The following is a 12,468-nucleotide window of genomic DNA, read 5'->3' as shown; positions in this document are numbered from 1 at the left end:
TGAAGGTGGCAGGGGTAAAATACAGGGAGCGAAAGGCTATTTACAATTTGTACAGAGACCAGATGGCAGGTACAAGAGTCGAGGGGCATGAAAGGGAACCAGCGGTTGGGAAGGGACTGAGACAGGGTTGTAGCCTATCCCCGATGTTATTCAACCTGTATATTGAGCGAGCAGTAAAGGAAACAAAAGAAAAATTCAGAGTAGGAATTAAAATCCATGCAGGAGAAATAAAAACTTTGAGGTTTGCCGATGACATTGTAATTTTGTCAGAGCAGCAAAGGACCTGGACGAGCAGCTGAACGGGATGGACAGTGTCTTGAAAGGAGGCTATAAGATGAACATCAACAAAAGCAAAACAAGGATAATGGAATGTAGATGAATTAAATCAGGTGATGCTGAGAGAATTAGATTAGGAAATGAGATGCTTAAAGTAGTAAATGAGTTTTGCTATTTGGGGAGCAAAATAACTAATGATGGTCGAAGTAGAGAGGATATAAAATGTAGCCTGACAATGGCAAGGAAAGTGTTTCTGAAGAAGAGAAATTTGTTAACAATGAGTATAGATTTAAGTGTCAGGAAGTTATTTCTGAAAGTATTTGTATGGAGTGTAGCCATGTATGGAAGTGAAACGTAGACGATAAATAGTTTAGACAAGAAGAGAATAGAAGCTTTCGAAATGTGCCGCTATAGAAGAATGCTGAAGATTAGAAGGGTAGATCACATAACTAATGAGGAGATATTGATTAGAATTGGGGAGAAGAGATATTTGTGGCACAACTTGACTAGAAGAAGGGATCAGTTGGAAGGACATGTTCTGAGGCATCAAAGGATAACCAATTTAGTATTGGAGGGCAGTGTGGAGGGTAAAAATCGTAGAGAAAGACCAAGAGATGAATACACTAAACAGATTCAGAAGGTTGTAGGTTGCAGTGGGTACTGGGAGATGAAGAAGCTTGCACAGGATATAGTAGCATGAAGAGCTGCATCAAACCAGTCTCTGGACTTAAGACCACAACAACAACATAGCTACAAAACCCTATTTTTCAATATGATTTCTGTTCATTTCCATGGTTTTACAACACCATAATGTGTAGCATTCTACTGGTCTGCATCTCGGCCATGTTCTTGCTGCATTAATAACATCCCCCATCATTGCTGTAGTACTTTATGGAGTCTATCTTTCAGTGAGCCGAAGAGATGGGAGTCAGAAGGTACGAGATCTCAATCTATGTCTACATCGGCACATGACTACTCTGCAAATATAAATAATTTCCTGGCAGAGGTTCATCGAACCACCTTCAAGCTATTTCTCTATCATTCCACTCTCTGAAAGCAAGCAGGAAAAATTAACACTTAAATCTTCCCATGGAAGCTGCTATTTTACTAAAATGATAATTTCTCCCTATGTTGATGGGCACGAAAAAATATTTTTGCATTTGGAGAAGAAAGTTGGTGTTTTTCTCGTGAAAAGATTCTGCCACACCCACTCGTTTATCACATTCATGATGCTCTCTCCCCTATTTCGTAATAATACAAATGTAGCTGTCCCCCTCAGAACTTTTGTGTTGCGGTCCATCAATCCTATCTGATGTGGATCCCAGACAGCACGACTATACTCCAAAAGAGGAGAGACAGATAAGCACAGTGGGATTTCCTTCTTGTTCTTCTGATGAAAGATGCTTCGCCCGCAGACTTAACCATGGTTTTAGGGAAAAATAGTTTGCGTTACTTACAGAATGCCCCTCATATATATGATTTTTCCAAAGGAAATGCCACGTGACTAGGGCCTCCCGTCAGGTAGACCGTTCGCCTGGTGCAAGTCTTTCGAGTTGACGCCACTTCAGCGACTTGTGTGTCGATGGGGATGAAATGGTGATGATAAGCACAACACAACACCCAGTCCGTGAGTGGAGAAAATCTCCGACCCAGCCAGGAATCAAACCTGGGCCGGCAGGTACGACTTTCCATAGTGCTGACCACTCAGATACTAAGGGCGGACATTTTTCCAATAGCTTTTCGGTATTCCTTAATGGACTTGTGTGCAAATTTGGCATCTGGCAAATGAATGACATAGACTAGTAAAATAACAATATCACTTGATTACATATATTTTAACAGTCTGTTTACCCCTCTTTTTTTGAAGGCTCATTTTTGATTAAAATGCCACACACAATACAAGCCTAACAGAGAGAGTCTCAACAAACATCAGTCATCCTTTCAGTTATACATACATGAATTATAATGTCATTATGACATTTTTTTTCATTCTTCCTTATGAGATCAGTGTTTCAGTCTGCCATGTATTTTTGAACCTGTGGTATAGAGTAAAACTTAACAAAACCTCTGAGTAACAGTTACTGTTATTCAGAAGTTATGCTAATTTATTTACATATAATAGAACACATTATCAGAAATAGTTTTATGTCTTGGACAGCCACAGCTGAAGTAATCCATTTTTAATAAGTAAACTGCTTCCAGCTATATGAACTTTTATTGATAGGAACATGACCAGTTTTGTAATAGCAAACTACATCCTCAGGTTACATCTTCTACATTTTGTTCAGATGTACATCTGAAGATGTGCTCTGATATTATGAAACAAGTTGTATTCCTATAATAAAGGTTGTTTGTATACTGATGAAAGCAGTTTACTCGTCAAATACAGAACACATTATTGTACTCATGTCTGCTTGGAATTTATACTAGCTGTAGTAACAACAAAGTAAACACATCTTCTGTTCCCTTTGTTTACCTCTTTCAACATAAAGAGTTCAAGAGAGGTATTTATTCAATAATCACTTATAAATTTATTGATATTCCTGGATGAATAGTTATGAGCTAACAGGAAGCGTTTTATGCTTTATAAATGAAAGAAGTTGATGTGAGCAGTTTGTATGCATTACGGATGAGAATTAAATGAACCATATAATGCTTCCATCACGAACCTGCTTATTTTAAGTATAGGTAATTTATGAAATAAATACTCATTAAAGTAAAACTTAATGTAAACACTGAATAAAAAAACTACACATCATCCAAGGCACTGATTACAGTAAATTTGAATATGGTTCCTTTATCTTTCTACAGCACAGTATTAAACAACTCCGATATTCTTGTATCACTACTAAAGTAAAAAGATATAAAGACAAACCTAATAGTGCTTTAGCTCGCCGTTTCCGATTTCTTGAAACACTGACATAATTATCTTGGTCTTTTGCATGGCTCTCCATGGTATAATCAGGTACAAGAGAAATTTTATTTAGTTTGGGATCCACTGACATGAAATGTCTTGCAACTTGTAGAATGGCCTCACGAAGATCCACAAGTATCTCTGTAATACAATTAGCAAATGTTTCATATTACTTAAAGTATGAGACACAAATAAATAGAAACATATTCACCTGACTGGTGAGATATGTTTTATAATGAATGCATGTCTTGTTTTACATTTGTTCACATACAACAGTGCAACGAGTTGAAAACAAATTAAAATATTTATGTATTTTACACAGAAGTACAAGGTGCAGCAGAAATACTTGACATTTTTCACGAAATTATTTAAAAATTTGGAAGTTTGATAAAAATCAAGTAGGGAAAAAGGAACATGCAAATTCTATTAATTTTTGAGTGAACATATGATTACTTTTCTCAACTGCTTATGACTTGACTCTAATGTCTTGGTACCCATGATGTAAGCATTCACCTGTTCTATTTCTATGGTGGTATCAGTGAGCCTTCTAGCTCATCAAATTTGACACTGTGTGCTTTTTGCAGATTGGTCTAAAATTATTCAACAATTACAGGACACAATTCAGGAAGAAGGTGCTGTCCTTTTCTTCCAATGACTTGCAAAGTCATCATAAACTTCCTAATATGATTACAAGTGTGAAACTATATGTATTACGATTTCAGAGCTTTTCTTAATATGAATGATTAAGCATATTTTTTCAAGTTTCTAGCCACACTGACAGTTGCATTTTGAACCCAACACTTTGACAACTGACCTAGTTACCTTCTTCAGCCGTTTCCAGCAGCTGCCTTAAGTAAGCTGCTGCCTGGACTTCAATATGTGAATTACCGTTGCTGTCACACCCTTGACTGAGTTTGACACCCACTATGCCATTTGATGTACAATTTTTTTTCCTTCGCCCAAGCAATATGCATTCTATGCAATACACACTTCCTCAATTTGTGCAGCTCTGGATGAGATGACCAGTGAGAGCTTAAACACTTGTGTGCTATATGCCAAATCTTAGTTAAACTGAAGTCTCTGGCCATGTTTATAACATTTTCCAATGGATAATGGATCTGGCTGCTCTTCTTCAACTAATGCATCAAGAAATGTAGCTGGCTCTCCTTTCTTATTTACATCATGATTTTTACATTAAGCTGGGCAGAAATGAGATATTTCAAGAAGTTTTGAGGATTTAAATTCCACGTGGCCATACCATGAATGGATCATCCACATATTATTAGTCTCAATGAAGTTCATAGAAAGATGTTGGACTTGAACCCAGTAGCAGGGCCAGCCAAACGCTGCACAGTGTGCAGACATGTGGAAGTGCTGCACATGTATGCACATGCGCGACTGCGACATCTGTTATTAGACATGTGACCTAAATGAACGGCGGCGGCTCCACTTCCCTGTTTATGTGGTACGAGCAAGAGCGCAACATACTCAGTCTCGTTTACCCCTGGTGACCGTAATCTTAACAGAGAAATGGCAGGTACTGTGAAAAAGCAAAGGATGAGAGATCTATGTTCTTATCATTTAAAAATGACTGGGAACTGCAATTCTTTTTTGTAGCCGTTGGTGAAAACTCACAGTGTTTGCTGTGCTGCCGAATAATAGGCAGCCAGCATAAGTTTTCAATTGAAAGACACTACAATACATGTCACAAAGACGAGTGTAGTGTACTCAACAGTGAAGAATGGCTAGCAAAATTAAATGTCCTTAAGAAAATGAATGAGACACATCAACTCGATTTTACTGTACGTCAAAGTAACTGATACTTCTTGAACTCTTAGTTTCTTGTGTTACATTTATGTCTATTTTACTGTATGCTGTACAATGTACTGTTTTCAATTTTCCAGAATGACAACCACACTAAATCTTCACTGCGAGCAAGTTTTAAAATCACATTAAGAATTGCACAATCTGGGAAACCCTTTTCTGAAGGGGAGTTTGTGAAAGGGTGTCTGATTGATGCTGCAGAACTTATGTGTCCCACGAACATTAGCAGGTTTCAAGAAATCAGTCTATCCAAGCAAACAGTGACAAGACGTATCAGTGCTATGGCTGGCGATGTGCACAGGTAGCTAATAAATAAGGCTAAAGACTTTGTTGCTTTCTCTGTTGCGCTCGATGAAGCAACAGATCTTGTAGATACAGTCCAGGTTGTGATATACATACAAGGTGTTGATAGCACACTTTGTGTAACAGAGGACGTTTTGGACTTAGTACCTTTGAAAGGGACTACTACAGGTGCGGACTTACTCCAAGCTGTCGAGCAAGCGACTGATGGTGTCAGTAAGGACTGGAATTGGTTAGTCTCTGACCACAGATGGAGCACCATCAATGCAAGAGCAACAGAGTGGACTTATAGCATGGATGCGCAAAAAGCTACGGCGCACAGACGAGACGTTGTATGGAATTCACTGCAATCTGCATCGAGAGGTGCTTTGCGCAAAATCAGTAACGTTAGCAAACGTCATGCAAATTGTTGTGCATACTGTAAACTATCAGAAGACATATGGACTTATGCATCACCAGTTTCGGCTGTTCTTGGAGGAATTAGGAGTGGAGTACAGCAACATACCTTGCTATACCCAAGTACACTGGCTCAGTTGAGGTAAAATGCTGAAAATATTTTTTGATTGATGTTTGGTCATAGTAACATTCTTACATGAAAAGGTAAAAAGTGAACCTATGTTGGAAGACCCTTGTTGGATATCAGACCTTGCATTTCTCGTGGACATTACGTCTCACGTGAACAGCCTGAATGTCAGTTTGCAAGGTGAAAATAACTTAATTTCTGACATGTTGGAAAAAGTAAATGCCTTTGAAAGGAAGCTTGCGCTTTGGGAGAGCCAGCAATTGACAGAAAGTACTGCACATTTCCCGACTCTTGGAATGGTCCATGAAGGTGCTAGATTTCAAGAATATGTGTCAATAATTGTAAAAATTAAGGAACAATTTTGAGCACTATTTGCAGGTGTTATGAGTTTGTCTCCTGTCATTCGTCTCTTTGCTCGACCGTTCTTGTCATCAGTTGAAGATGCTCTGAATGATCTACAGATGGAACTGATCAACCTACAGTGCAATACAAGACTGAAGGACAAGTTCTTTGCAGTGTGAAGTACAAAAGAATTCTACAAAAATTTTTCACAACAAGAATTTCCATGCCTGCACCAAGAAGCCGTGAGAGTTATGTCCATGTTCGGGTCGACATATGTTTGTGAAAGATTTTTCTCGGTGATGAAAATGAATAAATCAAGGCTTCGATCAAGCATAAGTGATGAAAATCTTCACAACTGCTTGCGTCTGTCAATGATCTGTGCTTTTGTGCCTGATATTAACTATATCATTTCTCATGACCAGTTTGGATTAATTCCTTTCATAACTAAAAATTACTGTTTACTAACTATGCTTTATTGCCTCATTCTGCTCCATATTACTTTATTATCAGGAAAATTGGTCATTAAACTGATTGTTCCAATGTACACTTACATTTAGGGTTTTTTTTTTAATGTGTGAAGGGCTATGCTCAGCTGAAGTCGATAAAACATAACATGCATCAAATTGTCGGTTAATATGCAGATTTCAGACGGAACTGATGAAATATATAGCAATAATGGTATTGAAATAACAGGTGATGATCGAGAGGTCTGCAGTTATCATTCTGTTCAGAGGTCAGTGAGACAGAAATTATTTGGGTGTAACTGAGGGCACCTTGCATTAGTTTAATGTTATTTGAAATCATGAATAACGTTCGTTGGAAGTCGCTAAGTGCTCTCTTTCTTAAATACTAGATCAAAAACATTACGCATATTTACGTGCCGTCAGTCAAGCTGCCTTACTAAAAACCCACGGTTGTTAACTGTATTACTTGTCTTACTGGGGTAAACTGTTAACATAAAAGTAGACGTCTCAATGAGTAGACTGTGACAGTATTTTAAATGTGTAATACGTAAAATACCTTCCCATGGTTGGCTTGCAAGCTGTGGAAAGAGCACTAGAATGCGCCGGTACAGAGTATCCCAGCAAGTGGATAAAGCGACATCTGTGCATAGAAACATGCACTACATGAACGTTGACGGTTGTGGCATGCACGCTGTGACCCAGAAGTTGCACATGTGCAGGAGCACCGCACGGGTGCAGAATTTCTGGCCGGCCCTGATTTACACCAGTAGAGTCTAGTGTTTTTCCCTCAAAATGTTGTGTGTATAGTTGTACCTTTCTCACCTCATCAGTTTGCTCATAATGCACAGAAGTTTAATGTACTGTGTTCTACTTTAACTGTGAATCAACATGTTATCTGTAAAACTCTTTCTAGTACTTTACTTGCTATGCTGTTCAGTTCCTAATTGGAATGTCAGAATTATGGTCACATCACTTACAAACAAAAACCTTCTGTATGTTTCTGTTACACTTACCAGGAAGTTGATGAAGTATGTAAGAAAAATAAGTATAGAACCTGGGGAATACCGAAAGTTAACAGTGTCCCAGCTTGGTGTAAAAAGCTTTTTGTTTCTTACTCCACTAACTGGAAAGAAATTAAATGCATGACTTTCTTTTAAATTAATCATGCTGGGATATTATATGGCCCTCTGTCACAATCTCCACAGTTAAGAGTCTATGTTAAGTAAAAAGAAATCAAACACCTATAACTATTTTTTCAGCTTCTACTTACTAGTACAAGAAGGAATAAAGTAATTTATGAAGTCCCTGAGATTTTAACTACCGTTGTTTGCACAGTAATTAATGCGCAATAGGGAGAGTTATGACCCCATTGCACTTCTTTACAGTGAATCTAAAATTACCTCTATTTCAGTGGATGATTCTCTGTCTATGATAATGTGTCCAGCAATCTTCAGTCCAACTGCAAATGTGTCTAGATAAATACATGAATGATCTTTATGTAGAATGCAGTGACATAGTATTGAACAAAATGTTTCTGCAAACCATGAAATACTGAAGCCACTAAGACTATTAACATATCATGTGTAAGATGCTAAAAGTTTGGTTTATCATTATCAATGCTCCTGAAAGTGATGCTGGTTGGTCACAAGACTGGACTTTTTGAAATCAGATGCATATCTGCTACTATTATGAGATGCATGGGAAATAGGCAAAAAGTTATAAGTAAATTAGATAGTTGTGAAGGATTAGATGGTCAAAAAATTGGGAAAAAGAAGGGAGGCAGATAAAGGACATGAAAAAGGAGGGAGGCACACAATGCACATAAAGAGAAAGTACATGTAAAAAACATAATGAAATAAATGAAATTGAAAAGTTTAGCTGTCTCAAGTGCACTATAAAATAACTAGGCATTGTTCAGGTAACCTTGACCTATTACAGACGACATTACGAGGGGACTGGTGTCCAGCATTCTGTCACCATCACAATCATTAGCTGAATACTGATCCTAGTTTTGAATTATCTGAGGACTGCCATTTGTTCACATTGAAAGAGAAATGAGCAAATCTTACAGAAAGAAAGGACAACATGAAATTAAATTAAAGCCCAGGGACTGCGAGAAAGGGAATAACAAGCTCCCATACACTAGGAAAACACAATCAAAATCATTCATCTAAGAGGACAGTGGCACAACAAGAGCAAAAAGGGAAGAGGGGAGTTAAAATTTAGGATGAGATTGGATTAGTATGGAAATTGACAAGGCAAACAGATTAATCACAATCTTTAAACAACTGCCTTGCAGTCCCATTTCCACATCCAAGACACTAATCACTTCCTCCAGTACCTTTCCACAGTTCACATCCCATTACTGCTTCACTTCTTGGTTGCCATTATTGACGCTACGTCCCCGTACACCAATATGTCTCAGGAATATGACCTAGTTGCCACAGAAAACTGTTTTCTCACCTTTAATCAAACCCACCATCTCCTCCTTACACTGATTGACCAAACACATTTTGGCCCACAATTATTTCTTCTCTTAAGGCTAAATTCTCAAACATATACTAAGAACTAACAAGGATGCAAGAATATGCCCAACACCTTAAACTCCTCCTTTGAGTCAGACTAAATGGTGGCATTTCCACGATCTGGACTCATGACAGGTACACCTTTTCTCTATCTTTCAGAGTCATAATAGCCATTTCCATCCACTTCACCTTGTCATTCTCAGTCGAAGAGAACAGTTAGCACATAAAATCATTTCCTGTATTGTTTCTTTCTGTAACACCAACTAATGTGTTGCCACTGTGGACCATGCTATGACCAGTATTCCCTTATTACCCACAAAAATGGCTCTGAATAATTCCCATTATACTGAAATGCCAAATACTCTGCCCAAAATACTAAACCTCATGCCTCAAAGTGGTATTCCATCATCCACAAAACCAACACATTTCCTTGTCCATCTCTGTGCTCTCTGCCTTACACAGGTAATTTTCCTTTGGACAAACCTGTTGGAAGACCTACCCGCATACACCAATTCATCTCTTCCTACTGCAGTACTGTTGCTGGCATTTTCTATCCTACCATGGTAGGATCATGTATTAAAGCACTAATGACATCTACTAATTTCTGTGCGGTAATTACTGTGATCAAACCATGTACTGCAGTTGTTAAGAAACTGAACTCACATTGAGTAGACTGGTATTGAAAGCTCCCTGTAGCCACACAGATGTTGGTTATCTATAGCTTTCCTTGATCACTTAGCAAAAAATTCCAAGACGATTCCTCTGAGAAGGACTTAGCTGAGTTCTTACCCCATCCTTGTCCAAACTGAGGTTGTATTCTGTCTCTAATTACGTCACCACCAAAGGAATGTAAAACCACAATACTTCTTGCAAACACAGTGTACTGTTCTATGGAAGTATGACAAATAACAAGTTTTACAAATACAGCCATATTAATGGCCACCATCAAACTACAGCTGAGCACAAACTCAGTCATTTATTTAATGTATTGCACACTGCAGTTATGAAGATTCCTACAGCTGATTCAATATACGTAGGTTGGAACTTAATTAGTGGCATCACTACTGTGGAGACACTACGCAATGGAACCTACTATTGTTGCTGATAGCACACGTTGTTGACATACCTACCTTACCTCTGAGCAAATGGACTCGCCCGTTCCATGTCATCGGTGCGCGCACAATCGAGAGAAACACAGTCACTTGTGAGCGAGCAGTCTAATGTAACAGTGTCACTATGTTTTTGAAACAGAAATAACAGAGTTGGATCAAGATTGAATGTCCCAGAGGTTGTACAGCACAACAGTGTCATCAAGGTCTTCAAGAGACATGTAGGTAAACCGCATTGCCATACAGAACAGTGACACGTTGAGTAAAAGCCTTCAACGAAGGTCGGCAAACTGTGGCAGACATGCATTGGGCAGGTCATCCTAGCATCTCTGAAGAAGAAGTGCATGCTGTTGCCGCGTTAGTGGACAGTTATCAATGCCATACGATTCATGAGCTCACCCACGAAACCGGATTAGTGCATACGACTGTGCTTTGCATCCTGAAGGAATGCCTGGGCACGTGAAAAATTGCATCTCGATGGGTTCCACATGACTTGATGGAAATGCAGAAATGGATGCGTTATGACACTGCTCAGATGCACCTGGAGCACTATGAGCACAATGGAGTGGCTTTCTTCCACCATATCGTAACACTGGCTGAGACAAGGGGCCACATCGTACAGGCCAAAACTGAAACACTAATCCAACGAATGGCGTCATTATGGGTCGCTGCTAAAGTCGAAAGTGCATCAGAGCCCCAGTATGGTGAATGTTATGGTGATTCTCGTGTACGACTGTGATGGTGTTATCCTAACGCATTACATTCCTCCACGGCAGACTGTCAATGCGCAGTATTACTGTTGATTTTTGGAGCATCACCTGTGACCAGCTTTGTGAAAGAAGCAGCAACACTTTCTGCGCAACCCACCCATCATTTTGCACAACAATGTGCGGGCTGCGGGAGCATACAGTGCAAGCTGTGGCTGCTCTGTTCGGTTCATGGGACTGGGAAGTACTGTACCATCCACCATACTCCCTGGACTTAAGCCCTTGTGACTTCGATTTGATTCTGAAGATGAAGGAACCACTTTGTAGCATTCGCTTCAGAACAGCTGCAGAGATTCAACAGGCAGTAGACTGCTCCATTTGCACCATCAACAGAACAGGCTCTGCTAACAGTATACTACGCCTTCCACATCGCTAGCAACGGGTTCTACACAATGCTGGTGACTACTTTGAAGGACAGTAACAGGTGCAAACATGTAACTCTTTTGTATTGGTTGCGAATAAATAGTTGCCACTATTTAAGTTCCAACCCTCATATAAATCCCCCCCCCCCCCCCCCACACAGACATTTTTATGTTTATCCCTCTCCCACCCAATACTCAACAGTCATAGAGGGTGAGGCATAAAGGATGAACAGTTTTCAAATGAACAATACATCGTTAGGAGTGCTTCAAAAAAATTTTTAATTACAGAATAACACTCAAATAATGTTGCCATTTAACAAAATTAATGCTTAAAAACAACATCTCCGAGGTGACGGCCATTTTCAGCGATGCACTTCTCAAGGTGCTCTCGGAAGTTGGCTTCAATTCTCTACAACATGCCTCTATCTATTTGGACAATTTCCACACAAATAGCTTTCTTCACTTCTTCAAGTGTACATGATTTATGCACGTACACACCCCCACAAAAAGTAGTCACACATGGGTAGCTGAGGGGAACAAGGGGGCCAATGAAAGTCCCCAAACTGGGAAATAACTCTACCATGAAAAAAGTCTTAATTGCTTCCATATTCAATCTTGCCGTGTGAGCTGTAGCTCCATTCTGCTGAAACCACACTCTCCGGGTAGCAATACATTTTCTTCTTAATTCAGGTAGGAAGAATTCAATGATCATCTCTCTATATCATTCATTCAGAGGTTATGGTTACAGTGTTCCCGTTTTCGTCTTGGAAAAAGTATGGACCAATAACATCTGTACCTGTCACAGCACACCAAACACTCACTTTGGGACTATATAATGGTTTCTCATGCTGTAGTTTTGGGTTTTACTGGCCCAATAATGACAGTTCTGCTGATTTACCATTCCATTAAAATGGAAAAGAGCTTCATCACTCATAAGCAAAATAATGTTGTCATTTTGCTCAAATATGGCCTCCATTTCTCGGACAAAATTTAGCCACTGTTCATAATCTCTTGGGTTTAATTTTTGCACAATGGCCATTTTGTAGGGACGAAATTTTAGGT

At 39.1% G+C, this 12,468-nt stretch overlaps 1 protein-coding gene across 1 annotated transcript in view; it reads right to left on the bottom strand.

Annotated features, from left to right (window-relative positions):
* Positions 1-12,468, bottom strand: part of LOC126188957 (small G protein signaling modulator 3 homolog) — a 198,612-nt gene that overhangs the window by 48,984 nt on the left and 137,160 nt on the right. The window contains exon 11 of the mRNA XM_049930715.1: positions 3,152-3,331. Coding sequence (XP_049786672.1) covers positions 3,152-3,331 — 180 coding nt within the window. The remainder of the gene's footprint in view (positions 1-3,151; positions 3,332-12,468) is intronic.

The sequence above is a fragment of the Schistocerca cancellata genome, chromosome 5, assembly GCF_023864275.1.
Source record: "Schistocerca cancellata isolate TAMUIC-IGC-003103 chromosome 5, iqSchCanc2.1, whole genome shotgun sequence".
NCBI classification, from domain to species: Eukaryota; Metazoa; Arthropoda; class Insecta; order Orthoptera; family Acrididae; genus Schistocerca; species Schistocerca cancellata.
Note: the sequence above shows the minus strand (reverse complement) of the source record. Positions and strands in the feature narration are given on the sequence as shown.